At 38.5% G+C, this 21,986-nt stretch overlaps 1 protein-coding gene across 1 annotated transcript in view; it reads left to right on the top strand.

The window, feature by feature from the left end:
- Positions 1–21,986, top strand: part of RPGRIP1L (RPGRIP1 like) — a 92,930-nt gene that overhangs the window by 43,901 nt on the left and 27,043 nt on the right. Inside the window, exons 16-23 of the mRNA XM_039241749.1 lie at positions 1,964–2,416; positions 6,196–6,347; positions 10,726–11,104; positions 14,376–14,560; positions 14,672–14,755; positions 18,249–18,350; positions 18,796–18,958; positions 20,197–20,270. Coding sequence (XP_039097680.1) covers positions 1,964–2,416; positions 6,196–6,347; positions 10,726–11,104; positions 14,376–14,560; positions 14,672–14,755; positions 18,249–18,350; positions 18,796–18,958; positions 20,197–20,270 — 1,592 coding nt within the window. The remainder of the gene's footprint in view (positions 1–1,963; positions 2,417–6,195; positions 6,348–10,725; positions 11,105–14,375; positions 14,561–14,671; positions 14,756–18,248; positions 18,351–18,795; positions 18,959–20,196; positions 20,271–21,986) is intronic.

Genomic DNA, 21,986 nt, shown 5'->3' on the forward strand with positions numbered 1-21,986 from the left:
TAGTTACCTAGAAAACCACTAAGCAGCACTTAAGGTAGGCAGTAATACACCAGCACCGCATTTTGGAGATGATGCTACAGTTATTAGGAAGAGTGAGTAAGATCTGAAGGAGGGAAGCGCTTTGGGTCCGTAATAATCTGGGTGGTAAACACTAGGAGTGTAAGAAAGGTAGCGTTAGTGGACAGAGAATGGACAGGGACAAATTTGTAAAGACTTAGGAAACACTGAATACTAGTCATCTGGGGAGAGTTAAGAGAAAGGGAAACTTGAATGATCCTGTGTATCAAACTTCAGCAGCTGGATGAATGCTAACACCAGCGCTTGAGATTCAAAGTACAGAGATAACTGGAAGAGAAATTACTTCAGTATTACATACAGGCTATTTTGACTATATCGAGTTTGATTTGCCATGGGGATATCTAGACAAAGGGCCCAGCAAGCCATTAGATCTCTGGGTCTGGAATTCAGGAAATAAATCTGAATTAAAAATAGGAAGAGTTGGGGCTCGTGAGTGGCTCAGTCGGTTAAGTGTCCGACTGCGGCTCAAGTCATGATCTCGGGGCTCATGGGCTCCGCCCTGCTGTCTGGCTCTGCGCTGACCACTCAGAGCCTGGAGCCTGCTGTCAATTCTGTGTCTCCCGCTCTCTCTGCCCCTCCCCCACTCCTGCCCCGTTTCTCTTTGTCTCTCAAAAATAAATAAACATTAAAAAATTTTTTTAGTAGAAAGAGGAGAGTCTTCAGCATATTGATAGCAGAAGTCATAAAAGGGAGGGATTACCCATGAGAATATGTCAGCTAAGAAGAGGGTAAAAACAGGACCCCAGAAAACCATGAGGGGGAAAAAAACAAAACAAAACCTTAAAGAATGACACAAGAGGTAAAAGGAGAAACCGGGTTGATGATGACATGGAAACCAAGGTAGGACAGAGGTTCATAAAAGAGAAGATGATCATCAGTGTCAGGGAAGCAAAGAAACCACCACTGAAGTCCATTCAGTCTAGCAATTAATTAATTAGTTACTGGTGACCCACTCTGGAGCAGTTCCCTAAGGAACGTAAGGCAGATACTATTTGCAAGGAGTTGAGGAGTGTTAGATGAGGAGTTGTAGACTCAAATATACATCATTCTTTCCAGAAATGTGGATATAACACGGACATAAAATGTGTATCGAGAAAGAGGTATATCTGTGGCACCTGAGTGGCTTAGTTGGTTGAGCGTCTGACTTTCGATTTCAGCTCAGGTCATGATCTCACGGTTTCTGACTGCGAGCCCCACCGTGGGGCCCCGAGCTGACAGTGAGGGGACCAGCTTGGGATTCTCCCTCTCTGCCTGCCCAGCTCATGTGCTTGCACATGCATGTGCTCTCTCTCTCTCAGAATAAACTTTAAAAAAAAGTAGGATATATCTGTTTAAAAAGCAGCTCTGTACAAGTATAATTAACATACTTTAAGCTGCACATATTTAAAGTGTACAGTTTGGTGAGTTCCAGGCCCGTGGATACATTGTGAAGCCATCACCATAATCAAGACAATAAACATTATCCATCACCCCTAAAAGTAGGAAAGTATGTATTTTAATAAGCAGAAGGGAAGGAGCCAGTAGAAAGAGAAATTGGCTTTAAAGAAGAGAAGGTAATAAAGCAGAAGCGGAGGAGCAGGAAGAATCCAAATATTTACCTCAACTGTACTTTCAAAAGCCTTTGCTGCTGCTTTTCTTTTTCCTCTCCCCTGGCACAGGCTGTACTCTAACTGGAGTTGTAATTTTGTCGGTAATAAGTAATGTCAAAACAAAGGCCGAATTTTTGTCTAACACAGTATCACTCACAGAAAAACAGTGGAGTCACAGAATTTCAGATTGAGACTCTCCACCAAAAGCACTCAGGCTTCCTACCACTTCAAAAGCCGACTTGTATCTTCATATGTCAATATTTAAAAACATCTAAACTGTGTGTCTTCTCTTGCAGCCCAATTAAAGGATATTGCCTATGGCACCAAGCAGTATAAATTTAAACCAGAAATCATGCCGGATGACTCTGTTGATGAATTTGATGAAACCATTCACTTAGAACGAGGCGAAAACCTGTTTGAAATCCACATCAACAAAGTAACCTTTTCTGCTGAAGTCTTACAGGCAGCTGGAGATAAAGGGCCTGTCACTTTCTGTACCTACGCTTTCTATGATTTTGAGCTGCAGACCTCTCCCCTAGTGCAAGGCCTTCACCCAGAATATAACTTCACCTCTCAGCACCTTGTTCATGTCGATGACTTATTCTTACACTATGTTCAGAAGAATACTGTCACTCTCGAGGTCCACCAGGCTTACAGCACCGATTACGAGACAATTGCAGCCTGCCAACTGAGATTCCATGAAATTCTAGAAAAGAGTGGTCGAATATTTTGCACAGCAGGTTTGGTTGGTAAGTACAATCTCGTAAGCGTCGGATGTGTGAATCGCTAATCTGGTTTATAGGTGAACGCGATGCTCTACATTAGTATCTTCTCAGACGGATTCACGATGCCTCGAGCGTCAGACAGTATTCTCTAACTGAGCTGCCCAGAGTGGACTGGACTGTCCTAAATGTCACTGAGGATGTCAGTGTGATGGCTCTTACTTTTAAGCTTCTAAGTACATATATCTATTTAGAACATCGATATCCTTTCTGACTAAGCGTTAATTGTAGTATATTCGTCAAATATTCCATAAAAGCATTTGTCATCACTGTTAGCAGGCATTGGAAATACAGGGGTCAGGGGGCGCCTGGGTGGCTTAGTCGGTTGAGCGTCTGACTTTCGCTTAGGTCATGATCTCGCGGTTCGTGGGTTCGAGCCCCGTGTCGGGCTCTGGGCTGACTGCCAGCTCAGAGCCTGGAGCCTGTTTCAGTCTGTGACTCCCTCTCTCTCTGACCCTCCCCTGCTCACGCTGTCTCTCTCACTCTCCTAGAAATTAAAAAAAAAAAAAAAAAAAGGAAATACAGGGGTCAGGGCTAAATAAGACAGACAGAGGCCCTGCCAACACGTAACCTACCTTCTAGAGGGGGAAGACAGGCCACTAAACAAATAACGTCTCTCATCAGATGGAGAAAAATGAACAAGCTAAAGAGAGAGAGAGAGGTCGCCAATTCAGGTAAAGGCTTCCCTGGTGGGTGACATTGGTAAAGACCTGAGTGAAGATGCATGACCGGATCAGGGGAAGAATGTGTCACGCACGGAAACACCAAGTACCAAGGTAGAGGGACAAACATGACCTATTGGAGGAACAGCGAGAAGGCCAGTGGCGAAAGCAGAAAAGCGATGAAAACAGTAGAAGGATGACTACGCAAACCAAGCCGGTCAGAGGAAGGCAAATAGCATGTGACGTCACTCATATGTGGAATTTAAGAAACAAAAGAAACGAGCAAAGGGAAAAAGAGGAGGGGCAAACGAAGAAACACTCAACTACAGAGAGCAAACTGATGTTTACCAGCAAGCAGGTGGGTGGGGGGTGGGTTAAATAGGTGACCGGTGTTAAGGAGCACCGTTGTGATGAGCCTCAGGTGTTGTACGTTAAGGGCATCACTAAATTCTACACCTGAAATTAATATTACACTGTATGTTAACTATCTGGAATTTAAATAAAAACTCTTTTTGAAGGTATACTGTAAAAAGAAAAACAAGGGGCACCTGGGTGGCTCAGTCAGTCAAGCATCTGACTCTTGATTTCAGCTCAGGTCGCAATCTCAGGGTCCAAGCCCTGTGACAATGTGGAGCCCACTTGGGATTCTCTCTCTCTCTCTCTCTCTCTCTCTCTCTCTCTCTCTCTGCCCCTCCCCTGCCCGCTGTCTCGCTCTCCCCCCTACCCAATAAGCTTAAATAAAAAAGAAAAACAATGGAAGGACTAGGTCATGCTGTAAAAACTTGTAAGCCCTGTAGGTCAGGGTCAGGAGCATGGAGTTTTTATCTCTCGGTGATAAAAGTCATTGGAGAGTTTTGAGGAGGGAAGTGACATGATCACACATAGATTTTTTTTTTTAATGTTTATTTTTGAAAGAGAGGGAGAGAGAATCCCAAGCAGGCTCCATGCTGTCAGTGCAGAGCCCCATGTGGGGCTCAAACGCACAAACTATGAGATCATGACCTGAGCCAAAATCAAGAGTGGGATGCTTAACTGAGCTACCCAGGTGCTCCCACACATAGGTTTTAGATAAACTGTCTTGGATGCAGAGGGAAGAAGAGTCTGAAGGGGCCAACAGAGAAAATAGGACCATTATCAGGCTATTCCATTAATCTGTGGAAAGATGGTGGTGGCTTGGATTCAGATGGTAATGAGCGAGGCGCCATGGGTGGTTCAGTCTGTTGAGCTTCAAGCTCTTGATTTCAGCTTAGGTCATGATCCCAGGTTCATGGAATTGATCTCCGTGCTGGGCATGGAGCCTGCCTGAGATTCCACTTGCCCCTCTCCCCTATTTGCACACTCTCTTTAAAAAAAAAAAAAGAAGAAGGTGGTAATGAGAATATTGACAAGCGATTATTTTTGATGTGTATTTAATTAACTGTTCCTTTAACACTTGCTTATCAATTGTATGTAAGGTAATGAGGGAAGTCGAGGGAGCAAGAATTTCTGACATGAACACCAGGGGGAATCGTGAGGCCATTTATCAAGATAGGCCTGGGAAAGGAAGGCCTGAGGAAGAAAATCAAGAATTCTGTCTCAACAAGTTAAGACTGACCTGCCTATCAGACCGCCAAGTGGAAATGGCATGTGGGTCATTGGCTGCACTAACTAGCCCAGAGGCCAGGGATAAAGATATGAAAGGGGGAGTCATTACCATATTGAATGTATTTTAAGCCTTTGGCCTAGGTAATGCCACATAGAGAATAAGTGTACAGAAAGCAAAGAAGTGGCCAAGGACCGAGCCTTGGCAAACTGCAGAATTTAGAGTTCAGGAGGAAGAAACACCAGCAGAGAAAAGTAAAGAGAGGCCAGTCACTTAAGAGGCAAACCAGGAATATACAGTATCCTAGAGGCCAAGTAAAGAAACCATTTCAAAGAGAAAAGAGGGTGACTTAGCTTCCGGGGAAGGATTTTATTTTATTGGTTGGTCACAAGGGTAACATATATTTACATACTTCAAAAATCAAAGTCAAAAAATAAAAAAGTAAAACTTTATACCATAAACTCTCCCACTCATGTCCCTTGGCTACCCTAGGCCCCCTCACCAAAGGCTACAAATTCTCCCAAAGAAATTTTAAGCATATACAAGCAAATATGTGTATCCATAAATATTCTTGTTTTAGGACTTTTTGTTTTTAACAATAGCAGATTTGAATGATATTTTAATATGTTGATGAGAATGATCCATTGGCAAGAAAGAAACCATCGAAGAGAATGGGGAAATAATGTTAATAATATGGTATGTTTGAGAAAGTTTACATACAGAATATCCTCTGTTCACCAGATATTGAGTACCCGTTATGTACTAGTCCCTCTTGTAGGAATGTATCAATGAAACCACAGTCCTTGCCCTCGAGAAACTTACACTGCAGGTAGAGAAATAGGCTGGTGAATGGACAGTTATGTGAAATGAGTCAATGTTCTGATGAGAGGATATATCCTTCTTCTCTGGAAAAGAAGCTCTTAAGTCCCCCCAGGAGCTGGAGAGGAAATCTTCACAGAGGAAGAGCGATGGAGAGCTGCCTGAATGGAAAGGAGCAGCAGTGAGAGTATACCAGCCAAACATCATGCAAGTGTGGCTTACATCTGGCATATACTTGGCATGGCTATGGCATTTATCCCTGTACTGGTGTCACAGTAGAGAAGTAGAGAAGTGCCAAAGATTTCTTGAAAGTTGAATTATAATGTGGATTATTATCATGTTTATAATTTGGGGATTTCTTATTGTATCTGTCAGTCTACATTGAGTGCAACTTATTAAAAAACAAGCTACTGGAGCATCAGAAAGAATCAGTGGAGTATTTGATACAGTGTTTAGTTTTTTCTTTATATCTTAGAAGGATTGAAACAGTATAAATTGGAATATCTCAAACATAATTTGACATAGTTCTTTAATAATACTTAACATACAGTGGAACTCATGCTTGCAGAAGTAACTTTATTTTCTTCCGCTCTGTTCTTTGCCAATCACACATCATTCGTGCAAGTCATACATTATTTTACTCAGTATAAAATTTTAACCATGAGTTATGCATTGGTTTCTAGGAACTAAAGGAGACATCCCAAATTTTGGCATAGTGGAATACTGGTTCAGATTACGAATTCCCATGGATCAAGCAATTCGACTTTATCGAGAACGAGCAAAGGCTTTGGGATACATAACGTCAAATTATAAGGGGCCTGAGCAAAGGCAATGGGTGAGCTGGTTGGACTTTAAGACCCTTTTACGACACAGAAATTTTATAATATGTCATGCTTTAAATCAAAATCATTTTCTTTCATAGCCATCAAGTGACTCTTTTTAACATTTTATTTTCAAATAATTATAGACTTACAGGAAGTAGCAAAAACAGTACAGAGAAGTTCTATGTACCCTTCACCCAGCTTCTCCCAATTGTAACATCTTACATAACTACAGTACACTGTCAAAACCAGGAAATTGACATTGGTATAATACCATTAACTAGGCTACAGACCTTATTCAGATTTTATCAGTTTTTCTGTGCACTCGTGTGTGTGTGTGTGTGTGTGTGTGTGTGTGTGTGTGTAGAATTAGGAGTTCTGTGCAGGTTTATCATGTGTATATATTCATGTAACTGCCACCACAACCAAGGTATGGAACTTTCCAGTACCACAAAGGAACTCCCTTGTGCTACCCAGGGCACTTTTGAGAAATAGAATTGCAGCACTGAATTGGAAGTTTAAATGCAATTCCTCAGAGCAGCATTTCCCAAACTATGTTTCACGGAGCCTTACTGGCCATACCTCCGAAAGAATTCCATGATCCAATGAATGCAGAAAACACTAAAGAGGCAGAGTTAAATAGGGTCCTTGACTTCTCATGTATAATTAGAATCCCAAGAGGAAAGCATGAAGTACGCACTTGAGTTGGGTACCAAAGGAATAAAGTATAGTTGAAACATTTTGGAATGTCTGCTCAAGTCATAATTATCTTTTCTCACTTGCACTGCCATCACTCCAAATTCTCGGCTCTCCACCCAAGTATGACTAATGATTCAGGGATATCCACCTGACCCCAGTTGGGCCGATCAGATTCTGCCTTTGTTTTTTTTTTTTTTCAGGAATAGAATTTAGTAATTCATCACTTACATATAACACCCGGTGCTCATCCCAACAAGGGTCCCCCTTAATGCCTCTCACCCGCTTTAGCCCTTCCACCCACCCAACACCCCGCCAGCAACCCTCAGTTCTCTGTATTCAAGAGTCTCTTATGGTTTGTCTCCCTCTCTGTTTTTACATTATCTTTGCCTCCCTTCCCTTACACTCATCTGTTTTGAATCTGAAATTCCACATACGAATGGAATCATATGGTATTTGTCTTTCTCTGATTCATTTCACTTAGCATAATACACTCTACTTCCACCCATGTTGTTGCAAATGGCAAGATTTCATTCTTTTTGATCGCCAAGTAATATTCCAGTGTGTGTGTGTGTGTGTGTGTGTGTGTGTGTGTGTGTGTGTGTGTGTACGTAGCACATCTTCTTTATCCATTCATCTCTAGATGGATATTTGGACTCTTTCCATACTTTGGCTATTGTCAGTAGTGCTGCTATAAACATTGGGGAGCATGTGCCCTTCAGTACTCCTGTGTTCTCCGCATCCTCACCAACATCTGTTGTTGCCTGAGTTGTTAATGTTAGCCATTCTGACAGGTGTGAAGTGGTATCTCATTGTGGTTTTATTTGTATTTCCCTGATGATGAGTGAGGTTGAGCATTTTTTCATGTGTCTGTTAGCCATCTGAATGTCTTCTTTGGAAAAGTGTCGTATTCATGTCTTTTGCCCATTTTTTCACTGGATTATTTGTTTTTTGGGTGTTGAGTTTGATAAGTTCTTTATAGATTTCGGATACTAACCCTTCACCTGATATGTCGTGTGCAAACACCTCCTCCCATTCCATTGGTTGTCTTTTCTTTTACTGATTATTTCCGTCACTATGCAGAAGCATTTTATCTTGATGAAATCCCAATAGTTCATTTTTGCTTTTGTTCCCCTCGCCTCTAGGGACATGTCAAGTAAGAAGTTGCTGCAGCCTAGGTCAGAGAGGTTGTTGCCTGTTTTCTCCTCTAGGACTTTGATGGCTTCCTGTCATACATCTTTCATCCATTTTGAGTTTATTTTTGTGTGTGGTGTCAGAAAGTGGTCCAGGTTCATTCTTCTGCATGTTGGTGTCCAGTTTCCCCAACACCATTTGCTGAAGAGACTATCTTTTTTTTCCATTGGATATTCTTTCCTGCTTTGTGAAAGATTAGTTGGCCATACATTTGTGGGTCCGTTTCTGGGTTGTGTATTCTGCTCCATTGATCTATGTGTCTGTGTTTGTGCCAGTACCATACTGTCTTGATGATTACAGCTTTGTCATACAGCCTGAAGTCCGGAATTGTGAAGCCTCCCGCTTTGGTTCTACTTTTCAGGATTGCTTTGGCTATTCAGGGTCTTTTCTGGTTCCATACAAATTTTAGAATTGTTTGTTCTAGCTCTGCGAAGAATGCTGGTGTTATTTTGATAGAGATTGTTTTGAATATGTAGATTGCTTTGGGTATATAAGTATTTTAACAAAATTTGTTCTTCTAATCCATGAGCATGGAATGTTTTTCCATTTCTTTGTGTCTTCTTCAATTTTTTTCATAAAGTTTCTATAGTTTTCAGTGTATACATTTGTCACCACTTTGTTTAGGTTTATTCCTAGATATTTTATCAGATTCTGCTTTCAAGAGAAAGCAAGGCCCTCCATGCTTGGAACATGCCTGGGAGTTGTGGGGCAGCCATCTTCTTGCTGTTAACCAGCAAAGGAAAGACAATGGGACTGGAGAAAGAGAATAATGAGCGAGAACGCAGAGAAAAATGAAGAGTAGATCAAGAGGAAATTCTGATGGTTTTCCAGTCCTTTTACCTTCCTAAGGCCCACCCACATCTCTGCTCTACAGTTCCATAAAATAAACATACAGACTTACATTAAAGTCTCTTTTGTTGTATTTGCTAGATGGAATTAGTTTCTGTTATTTTCAGTTAAAGAACTATGACTACCATGACAGATTCCCGAACTTAAGGAAGAATGGTGCCTATTTCCCAGAGATCATCTTCCTGGACTAGTATTATTCAGAACATACTTTGGGAAATGCTGTCATGGAAAAGGGAATTAAAAATAGACCAGGTTATTTATTTAGTTGTGTAGTTTGCTTTTACACTTCCATTTTCTGGCGTGGGTGAGTCATTTGTTGGAATTCCAACCTCTGTGGGCAGAGCTGGAGCGAGATGCAGAGGGATACTTTTTGAATCATTCCACTCAGCATTCTGTAGTTGAATGCAAACCAGCCCTGGGGAAGGAGTGTCCTGATTCCCTTTTCAGGCTTCCCCTCTCCACACCACCAGATGTCTCCACTGAGGACATTATGACTTTGGTTCAATTTTACCCTCTTCTTCGACTTCTCTGGAGCCAGAGGTTCTAGATGCTCAACCCAGATTCAAAAATGCTACGAAAGGCCCCTTTGTGAAACATAGAGAAATTTCCTACACCAAACTGAACAATGCCCTGGAATACTAACATTCCTTTGTCCCAGGTCATCACCTATGGTGGACTTCACAGTTAATTAGTGTAATTGTTTGCTAAAATTCTTATGCACAGGCTACCTGAACTATTGTTCCGAAAGAAGCCATAGAGTAGCTTCCAGCTCTGCCTAATAATTCCTCGCACTCCTCTTTCTTCTGGAATGTCCTCCCAGTTCTAGCTTTTTCTGCCGTCTAGGATTTATCTCTGACCCTGTTCTCTTATTGTGAGAGCAGTTGAACCTCACTATACTTGCTAATCTTGGGCTTTTGTATCTGCTTCCCCAAACACCATTGGTTGAGGATGAGGGCCAACCCAAATGTAATGAAATCACCTCTCGGTGGGCTCCATCAGGTTCACTGGATTCTTACTTAAGAGTGGGGTATGATCAGAATAGCTGGAGTACTTGAAGAATTAGCTGTTAATAAAATTGTGAACTAGAGGACATTTGTCTTTGGACCCATCTGATCACTCCACTCATTAGTCATTAAATAGAATTAGAGAGGGGTGCCTGGGTGGCTTAGTCGGTTAAGCATCCGACTTTCGCTTAGGTCATGATCTCGCAGTTCGTGGGTTCGAGCCCCACGTCGGTCTCTGTGCTGACTGCCAGCTCAGAGCCTGGAGCCTGTTTCAGTCTGTGACTCCCTCTCTCTCTGACCCTCCCCTGCTTACGCTGTCTCTCTCTCTCTCCTAGAAATAAATAAAATATTTTTAAAATTTTTTAAAAAAATAAAAAATAAATAGAATTAAAGAATATCAAATTAATTTTTTTGTTTTATTTTAATAGCAGTCTGTCTATGTATGCCCAGTCTTCTGCGTTTGTTGCTAATAACTTAAGATCACCTGTTCACACATGTTCTAGGGAATATTCATTTGGGGACATTCACTATGAAGCTGTAAACATGAAGCTCTCTGTCCATTTACAAAATTATTTTGTTTGGGGTTTGGCAGCTGCTATTGATCTTATCATTGTATCATTGCTATAATATAAATATGTATTTCTTCCAGTCAAGTCAGCAGGCACCCAAAACTGCTCAGCTTAGTTCTACTGACTCCACAGATGGCAACTTAAATGAACTTCATATTACAGTAAGATGCTGCAACCGTCTGCAGTCCCGAGCACACCACCTTCAGCCACACCCATATGTTGTGTACAAGTTTTTTGATTTTGCAGACCATGATACAGCCATCATTCCCAGTAGCAATGACCCACAGTTTGATGATCATATGTGTTTCCCAGTGCCAATGAATATGGATTTGGACCGATACCTTAAGTCAGAGTCTCTGAGTTTTTATGTGTTTGATGATAGTGACACTGAAGAAAATATTTACATAGGAAAAGCCAATGTGCCTCTGATTTCACTGGCACATGACAGGTGTATCTCAGGTAAGTGTATTTCTTGAATGTATGAAATTGTAAAGACAAACCTAAATTACACTTTAGTTATAGATATGCTCTGTCTACAGCTAATCTTCCTAATGTTCTCAGATAACCATCAACTTTGGTCCTATAGTTTTTTTTTCTAGCTATTTTTTTAATAGTTGTTCTACAGATTACAATATGTGTCTTAACTTATTGCAATCTAAAATGAATACTGATAACTCCCATCAAAGTATAGAAAGTCTGGGGGCCTGGGTGGCTCAGTCAGTTAAGCATCCGACTTCAGCTCAGGTCATGATCTCACAGTTCGTGAGTTCAAGCCCCGTGTCGGCTTCTGTGCTGACCGCTCAGAGCCTGGAGCCTGTTTCAGATTCTGTGTCTCCCTCTTTTGGTGCCCCTCCCCCACTCGTGCTCTGCTTCTCTCTGTCTCAAAAACAAATAAACTATAAAAAAATCTTTAAAACAGAGTATAGAAAGTCTGCCCCAATATAATTCCATTTCCTCCCCTGTCCTTTGTGTTAGTATTGTCATATATTTATATATAGAATGCCTATAGATGTTATAAACCCAACAATACAATGTTATAATTATTGCTTTATATAACTTTTTGTCTTTTAAAGAAATCAAGAGAAAGGAGAATGTATATAACTATAGGAGACTTTCACATTGACTTATGCATTCATCACTTCTGGTATTCTTTATTTCTTCCTCTAGATTTAAGTTAGCTGTCTGGTGTTGTTCTTTGCTCCATTGCCTCTCTCTCCTTTGTGCTGTAATTATCATATACTTTTTAGTTTTTTATAAGTTCAGCAGTACAATGTTACTATTATTGTTTTATGCAATTGTCTTTTAAATGAGACATTTAAGAGAGAAATATCAGAAAACATATTTATACTGTCTTTCATAATTACATATGTAATTACCTTTATTGGTCTCTGTTCCTTTGTGTTGATTTGAGTTACCATCTGTATCATTTCCTTTCAGCCTAAAGAATTTCCTTTACTATGAATTGTAACTCAGGTCTGCTGGTAATGATTCTCTCATTTGTTGTCTAGGAATGTCTTTATCTTGCTTTTATTTTTGGAAGGATAGCCTTGCAGGGTATAATATTCTTAATCATCAGTTATTTTTTTTCTTTTGTACTTTGGGAATAGCAGATGACTAATTTCTGGAATGCATTGTTTCTAATGATAAATCAGCTATTAATATTATGGTTTCCTTGCACTTGATACTGTTCTCAAGATTTTTCGTGTGTGTGTCTGTGGCTTTAAACAGACTATGATGTATATAGGTGTGGATCCCACTGTGCTTGTCCTATTTGGAATTTGTTGCACTTCTTTATGTGTAGGGTAACCTTATATACCAAATTTGGGAAGTTTTCTACTGTTTTTCCTTCCATTTTTTTCTGACCTTTCTTCCCTCTTGGGCTCCTATTACACATATATGTGTGGTTTAATGGTGTCCCACAGTTCTCTGAAGCTTTATTCATTTTCCTTCATTTTTTTCTCTGCATATTGGATAATCTCTGTTGGTCAGTCTTCAAGTTCACCGATTCTTTCCTCTGCCAGCTCAAATCTCCTATTGAGCCCTTCAATTAAATTTTCTTCATTTTAGTGATTATACTTTCAACTACTGAATTTCTATTAAGTTCTCTATTTTTATATAAAATTTCCATCTCCTTATTGTATTTTCTGTTTTATAAATCATTGTCAAATTTTCTTTTAATTCTTTAAATATCATTTTTTAAGTTCTTTGAACAAAATTATAATTGTTGTTCTGAAGTTTTTGTCTGCTAAATGTATATCTAGCACTCTCAGAACATGTCTATTGACGGCCTTTTTCCTATGTATGCAGCATACACTACTGCTTCTCCACATGTGCCATGATTTTTTGTTGTTCTTTAAAACTGGACACTTAGGATACTATATTATAACAACTCTAGATTTCACCCCTCCCCTAATTCACAGGGTGGTTCTCTTGCTGTTTTTGTTTAGTGACTTGCCTGAACTAAATCTGTATCTTTCCATCACTGCACCTACTGATGTCTCTGCTAAGTTTTTGTTTGTTTGTTTGTTTGTTTAACTTTAAGTCTGAGTCAGCATAGTTTAGTGGTCAGTCATTGATTGGCCAAGGGTTGTACTTAACCACCTTGAGCTGGCTGGCTTCTACCTTTTGTCTTTGGGTTGGGTAAGGGATTTTCAAAGTTCAGGCAGTCTACAAGTCTCATGTTCAGCCAGGGAAGTAGCTTATTAGAGTGTTCTGACTCTTACTGTTTTTACTGAGTTTCTGTAAATTCTCTTAAATAAATGCTTCTCAATTTGTCATATACCTTTGTTCAATTTCCAGAGCCCTTAAATGGTTATTTTTGATCATTTTGTCCAGTTTTAGTATTTCTTTTTGTGGAAAGGATTTACTGAGCTCTTCATTCAGCCATTCTAGAAGCCTCACCTGTGCCTATAATAGAAGTTTATCACCTCCTTATATTTCCATCTGTCATCTTTATTCTTTTGTTCTAAAGTATAGAGTTGTTTTGTTTTCTTTTTCTCAGCCAGACATTAAAAGATGTGTCAAATACTTGAGGACCAAATAAAGGATGGATGCCCCTTTAAAAAGTTAGACTTGAAATATAGTTTTGTTTTTTTCAAGTCCAAGAATTTTCAGTATGACTAAAACTTTTAACTTTATATTACAATTATAGCTAGGTGATACTTTTTATTACTGTTTCAGATGGTTTGTTTATTTTATGGACATTTGTTTGCTGTGCTGCTATTAACTTAGAGTAATTTAACAAATCCCAGTAAGATATATTTAAAATTATGATACAATTATTTGGTAATATGAAGTCATCTTTAGATATATAAACTACTTGGATTTGTGAAGTTCTAATACATTTTTATATAGAGACAAGTCTTTTGCAAGAATATTCAAGTCCAGATGAAAGTTGGTATTTGAACTATAACATAGATAATATCTTAGCAGAAGACTAAGAATTCTGAATAATCTCTGAATTTAATTTCACTGAATTAAAATATTTATGAGTTAATTTTCTCATCGAGGAGTCAGTATTATCACTGAGACCTTAACTTCTAAAAGCAGTGTGCTTGAGAGATGAACCTATCATAGATTATTTTGTCTTTATTCTCTAAGTCATTTGAGGTGTGGGTAAAAGCCAAAATTATTTTTTAAGTCGTGGGTAGTTCTCTTTGTTCTTCTTTAATTCTTATGGTAATAAAATTTCATTCTAGCATTAATTAAAATTATTTTCGTAACTTGACAGGAATATTTGAGTTAACAGACCATAAAAAGCATCCTGCAGGGACCATCCATGTTATACTGAAATGGAAATTTGCTTACCTTCCACCAAGTGGATCTATAACTGAAGACTTAGGAAATTTTATACACAAACAAGAGGCAGAAGTTGCTCAAAGACTACCTCCAGCATCCTCTGTTAGCACAACAGTTGTAAGTAGCCATGACTTTAGAACTAAAGAAATCATTTAAAAAAGAAAAAAATAGCTGAAGTCTTATCAAGTGCATGTTTATTATACTCACTTTAATGTATTGATTTCTTAGGCACCAACACCTAAGCCAAGACAGCGTTTAGCACCTGTAGATAAGAAAGTATCTTTTGTGGATATCACACCACATCAGAGTTCTGTAAGTAGTAAACACTGAAAATACTGATTTTTTTTTCTCCCATAGCAAATATTTGAAGTAAATTATATAGTATACTATACCTGATTTCAAAGGAAACCAGTGAATAAAATACTTCTTTCTCCTTTAAATGTTAGCTTTGTAATTTGGCACTGTTTATGAATGTTAATTCCTCTTACTCTTTGATCTAAACCCTCCTTTGGCTCCATCTGTGTCTCTAGCTACTGTGCTGTAATCCTCTGTCCTCATTTATGGGGGGGAAAATCTCTTTAAAAAGTTGTCTTAGTTCTGTCATCCTTTCTTCACACTGTTTCTTGAACTCACTCTAGTCACATTCATCCTCATTTAAACCACCTGTGCCATTGTCATGATGACTTTGACTTTGCCATAGCCAGTAGTCAATTCTGAGTCCCATCTTTATCTCCCAGCAACATCTGATGCAATAGAATACTCGCTTCCTCTTCACTTAGCCTCTGGGACACCATGCCTTTTTTTTGCCCTCCAGCTTTCCCACTTCTTTTTCTCACTCTCCTGGACCAAATCTCACAAGGTTGAGGTGCCTCGACATTTAAACTGCAGACTTAGACCTCTGCTCAACCTATATCTGCATTCAGAAATATTATCTAATCTAACGAGGTGGGGGGGGAGGGGTGGTTAATGCTTATTTCTTATTTTGAGAAAAAGAGAAAGCATAGGGAGGGGCAGAGAAAGGGAGAGAGAGAATCTAAAGCAGGTTGCACGCAGTCCCATGAACCACAAGGTCATGACCTGAGCCGAAACCAAGAGTCAGATGCTTAACTGACTGAGCCACCCAGTCACCACCAATCTCACAGTTTTAAACATCTAGATGCTGACACTCCCATATTTGTGTCTTCAGTCTTGATCTCGCTGCCCAATTCCAGATTTATTTTCTTCCTGCTTCTTTCGTATGCACTGGATGTCTAGTAGGAATCTAAACTTCACATGTCAAAACCCAAAAGTCATTTCACCAACCCTCTTCCAAAATGTTTTTTTCATTGTTTCCCATTCTCAGTAAATGACTCACCATTCACCCAGTTACACAGTCATGAAATTTCAAAGTCATCCCTTTGGCATTTCCTCTTTCACATCCCACATCCAGTTCATCCCCAAAACCTGTCAGCTGTACTTCCAAAACATATCCTATAGTCACATCATCTCCACCGTCACCACTCATGTTACCATCATCTCTTTTGGACTTTAAAAAAATAATAACATATTTGTAATCAACACATCTCTTAAATGGGTAAAGGAAACGTATCTTAAGCACACAGCTCAATGAATAGCTACACAGCCACCACCCAGAATTTAAAAAGATACCGGCATATACAATGCATTCCTATATATGTGCTAAATAAATTAATTTAAAGATTACTACTCAGACGGTGTCTAATACTAATACTTACTGAGTGCTTTTTACATGTCAGACACTGAACTGAATGCTTTATGTCCGCTGAACTCATTTAATTCTTACAACAACCTTAGGATCATACTAGAATTACTCCCATTTAAAGATCAGGAAAGTAATGTTTACAGAGTTTAAGTAACTTGCTCAAGGTCAAAGTATTAGATTTGGGATTTGAACAGAGGTAGCCTGATTCCTACGTAAATGATCATAAATGTGAAAAAGATGTGCATAGAGATGTTTGTTGCAGTGTTAGTCACAACAGCTAAAAATGGTGAACACTAGTAAATGGTTCATTAAATTATGATACGTTCATTTATTTTACTATTATGTTGTATTAAAAATGATGTTTACCCAGAGTTTCTTTTTTTTATTTTTTTTAATGTTTTACTTATTTCTGAGAGAGAGAAAGAGAGAGGCAGCGTGAGCAGGGGAGGGTCAGAGAGTGAGGAGATACAGAATCTGAAACAGGCTCCAGGCTCTGAGCTGGCTGTCAGCACAGAGCCCAACGCGGGGCTCGAACCCACGAACTGCAAGATCATGACCTGAGCCAAAGTGGGACGCTCAACTAACTGAGCCACCCAGGCACCCCTCAAAGTTTCATACCAGGAGAAAATTTTATCTTATAGTATTAAGGGTTTCTTAAATGGAATAGGATATATTTGTAATATAATTACTACTATAAAACCAAGCAATTTCTTCTTATTTGCATTAAAAATCATAAAAAAGTATAAAATTAAAAAGAAATCTATTATTACCAAAAATTTATCATTGGGTAATGGGAGTACGGATTTGTATTAGTTTCTTTTGTTTTCTTGTTTATCTTTCATGTTTTCTTTTTTTTAGTATTTTTTAATGTTTATTCATTTATGAGAGACAGAGAGACAGACCATGAGCGAGGGAGGGGCAGAGATAGAGGGAGACAGAATCTGAACCAGGCTCCAGGCTCTGAGCTGTCAGCACAGAGCGCGACGCGAGCCTTGAACCCATGAACCGTGAGATCATGACCTCAGCCAGAGTCAGACGCTTAACTGACTGAACCAACCAGGTGCCCCTATCTTTTATATTTTCTTTTTTTTTTTTTTTTTTATTTCTAGGAGAGAGAGAGAGAGACAGCGTGAGCAGGGGAGGGTCAGAGAGAGAGGGAGTCACAGACTGAAACAGGCTCCAGGCTCTGAGCTGGCAGTCAGCAAAGAGCCCGACCCGGGGCTTGAACCCACGAACCGCGAGACCATGACCCAAGCGAAAGTTGGACGCTTAACCGACTAAGCCACCCAGGCGCCCCTATCTTTTATATTTTCTATATTGGACCTCTAAAATAGCAAAAATGATAAGCTATATTTTAAAAATAAACAGTTTGTAAATCCTGGGAAATGATTGATTATAAATTGATTTTTGATACAGTTAAAAAAGAATGTTGATCATAGAAAGTACACGTCTGTCCTAGCACATGCAGTTTCTTAATTACATGAGTAATGTGTAATCATCATAGAAATATTAAAAAATACAAAGGAGGAAAAATTTAAAAACATTAAAAATAAAATTAAATTGCCCCAAATCTATATGTCAGAGATAGAATTTTGGTGAACTTCCTTCCACACTTATTCCCATGGGAACATTCACACTGTTTGCATGTTTGCTTTTTAACAAACCAGTATACAGCTAGATGTTTCGTTCTATAACTAGCTTTTTACCCAGCACTGAATTGTGTACTCTACTCAGTGTCGTATGTACAGGTCTACATTATCATTTTCCACACAGTGATGAAGAACTCAGGTATTTGGATGTTCCATCTTATTTAACTAATCCTCTACTGTGGGGCATTTGCATTACTTTCACTTTTTTTGCAGTTACAAGCAGTGCTTCAGTGAACTATACTTGCCCTTCTTAAATTGTGTATATATATCATGATGAGTATCAACCATTTTACTGAAATGCACTGACTAAACTTAGGGACATATGGATAACTACTGTATTTACTTATATATATATGTGTGTGTTTGCCTTAGGATGATTTGGGGTTTAGTAATAAATACAAACTAACATACGTGCATGTTTTTACATCAATAAAAGGAGATACCGACTTCTCCTGAGGATGTGAAGGAAATTTCATCAGAAGTGGAGCATACACCAGAAATAGAAATTAATACGCCAACTCTTTCACATGTTCCTGAGGTACATGTTTGTATTTAAATTATTTCAAAAGGTTTATTTGGTTCTTAAAAGACTTTTTATTAACATGGATCACGAAATCATAGCATTATCCTATTTTTGTGTTCAACTTCCTGGGAACGGAAGAATCAAAAATAGGACAAGTATTTTTTAACAGCTACAATTCTGCTATTAGCAAGTGGTAACTAGATCTGTGAATTAGAGTAATATGTAAAAGTCATTTATGTTAACGCATTTTTCATTCTTGGTTTACAATAATGTTCATATATCTGCATATTATCATTTGTCTGTACAATTTTAGTGATTGTTTTCTAATGAATCACTTATGTACAGTGCCTGTCTACATACTTAGGTCTCAAGCTTGCATGCATTATTAATCCAGTGCTTCAACAAGTATGTATACATGTGACCTAAGCAACAGTGTATCGGTGTGCTTTCATTTCTTCAGGTTTCTCCAGGAAGCAGTGTAACTGAGGTTAAGGAGGGTTCTGAGAAAATACAACAAGCAAGAGATGATGATGTGTCTTTTCTGTCTGAGGGTCAGCTTGCAGATCGAAGTCTGTCTTCTTCAGAAGATGAAACAGAAATAACTGAGGAACTAGAACCAGAAGGTGATGTTTTTCCTTTTTTTAAATTAATATTTTTTCCTTCTTTGCTTTATTTAATCTGCTAGAGTATTTCTCCGAGGACATCTTCATTTAATAGTGGATCTACCGGGGTGGTTGGGTGGCTCAGTTGGTTAAGCGTCTGACTTCAGCTCAGGTCAGATCTCATGGTTCATGGGTTCGAGCCCCACATCATGCTCTGTGCTGACAGAGCCTGGACCCTGTTTCAGATTATGTATCTCCCTCTCTCTCTCACCCTCCCTGCTCATGCTGTCTCTCTCTCTCTCAGAAATAAATAAAACATTAAAAAAAATTTTTTTAATAAAAAAATAAAACAAAATAAACTTAAAACTAAGAACTCGGACAAAAAAAGACAACTCATGACAGGATTTAACATATAGGAATATCTGGAAGAGGCAACTATAGTGACAGAGCATTGAAGTGGCTCCCTAGGGAAGGGCAGATAGAGTCAGAGAGAGGCCAAAAAGGAGCAGATTATAAGGGGGCCTGAGGAAACTTCTGGAGCAATGGATATATTCACGATCTTAATTGTGGTGATGATTTCACAGGATTATGTGTATGTCAAAATATCAAATTTTGCACATTAAATATGTGTATGTCAGTGTTGCCACAATAAAATCACAAGGCTTTTAAAAGTGCTTTTAAGTACTAAGAGTGACTTGATTTTTGCAGAGTATAATTGGTTAGGCTGTTAGAAAACACCTGTTACCCTGTTCTCTTTAAAAAGATTATTTTTAAATTTCAAAACAAGCTATATTTTTATTATCTCTGTTTCCACTAAAACTGAACCTGGAATTTTCAGTCTTTTTTTTTTTTTTGCTTTGTTTTGTTTTGTTTCTCTTTTCTAAAATATAATTTAGGGGTGCCTGAGTGGCTCATGCAGTTAAGTGTCTGACTCTTGATTTCGGCTTAGGTCATGATCTCACGGCTCATGAGATTAAGCCCCATGTCAGGCTCTGCGTGGAGAGCACAGAGCCTGCTTGAGATTCTCTCTCTCCCTCTCTCTCTCCCCCTCCCTTGCCTTGCTCTCTGTCTCTCAAAAGAAATAAGCATTTAAAATAAAATAAAATGTAAAAGTAAGTATCTTTGCTGTTAAAAAAGGTCTAGACATAATTATCATATTGTTCTTCTAAGGGTGTCCTTATGTAATGTTTATTTCTCTCCATTTTACAAGGTATAATTGATTTAATCGACTTAAACTACTGAATTTTATTTTTTAACAGATGAGGAAGAGAGATCAGCATCTGACAGTGATGAATGTATTATTCCCGGTCCTGTCTCCAAGAATATCAAACAGGTCAGTAGCTTGATGCCAGCTAGAAATGTTGTGGAATAAAGTTGTTTTCATTCACAGTTTATCAGTCCTCATATAGGAAAATCTTCAGACAAAAATATTTTTGAGGAAATACTAATAGCTTATCACAGTCTTACCCATGTAATCATCTAGTACAAAATAAATTTATATGCAGTTTCATAACATGATGAGTCATAACTTCTAGTATTAGTTTTATTAACCATACCTAACAATAGTAGCTTTATTAGTTAATTGCTAAAACCAGTTGACTTTCCTGACTCCTTTTCAGAACATGTACAAAGATACGTTAAATCTCAACTCTAAGAATTTAAAATGTGATGTTGCATTCAAAACTATAATAACTTACAAATGTGAATTCATACACTATTCATATCTAAATATGTCCTCTGATAAACTATTAAAGTTATTTCATTTCTACCAAAAAATTAACCCTCTTAAATCTTGTATAGTATATATTTGTTTTGTAACACACTGCTGAAAAGTAGTATGTAAATTGAAATTTTGAAGAGAAAATTATACTTTAATTTATATAGAAAGTATACCACTTAGCAAAGCATTTTTTATTTTAAGGCAAGAGAGGGAATTTTTATAAAGTAAATGTTAGTAAAGTAAAAAGGCTCTAGCTTTTTCTGTTCATCTACATTAATTTTCCTAAAATGATTAATTGTACACCTTTTTTTAGACTTTCTCCTTTTTGGCTAAGAATTGGAATACTTCTTTCAGCCCTTAAAATCCTCAGCTTAACCTCTCTGCAGAACAAACCCAAATGCAAACAGAATAGTTTGTCTGTCCAAAGTTTTATTACCGTTGTTACTAATTATAATACCACCTGACCCATGGCATCCTGATATAGAATCTTTACTGTTCAAAATCAATAAATCAAGAAAGAAATCTTGAACGTGGTTGCCTGGACACTTTTAATAAAGCATTTAGTTCAATTCAGTTTAGCTTTTTTTGCTGTATCAAACCTGAAATTGTTAAAATTCTTTATCAAACTGATGAATAGAAGTTCTGCGTTGTCTATTAGCAAATTTTGATAATGGGAATCAAAGGGAAAATGGGCCCCTTTATATTAGGGTTTTATTAGCCATTTGTATTAGGGTTTTCCAGGGAAATGGAACCAATAGGATATATGTGTATAAATGTCTACACGGAAAGAGATGTGTCATAAGGAACTGAGCCACGTGACTGTGGAGCCTGAGAAGTCCCAGGATTTGCATCCCGCAAGCTGGAGGCCCACAAAGGGCCATGGTGTAGCTTCCGTCTGGGTCTGAAGACGATCAGTGCCAAGGGTGTACGTCCCAGCTGGCGAGCAGGTGGGCAGAGACCCAGCAAGAGTCAGTGTTCCGTGGCACGTTCAAAGTCCAGAGAAGACCAGTGTTGCACCTGAAGGCCAACAGGCAAGAGGAGTTCTCTCTTACCCTTTTTGTTCTGTTTAGGTCTTTAGATGGTTGGAGGAGGCCCCATCCCCATTAGGGAGGGCAGTCTGCTTTACTCAGTCTACCACTTCAAATGTTAATCTCATCCAGAAACACCCTGACCACACACCTAGAATAATGTTTGACCAAATGTCTGAAAATCTGGTGGTCCAGTCAAGTTGACAGATAAAATTAACTATCAATTTATTAAGAACCTGCATTCATTACATCAGGAGTAGTCAGCCTGCATGTTTGAATCCGATATTTCTTCCTGTACATC

This window comes from Hyaena hyaena, unplaced genomic scaffold (assembly GCF_003009895.1).
Source record: "Hyaena hyaena isolate Hyena2069 unplaced genomic scaffold, ASM300989v1 scaffold_7, whole genome shotgun sequence".
NCBI classification, from domain to species: domain Eukaryota; kingdom Metazoa; phylum Chordata; class Mammalia; order Carnivora; family Hyaenidae; genus Hyaena; species Hyaena hyaena.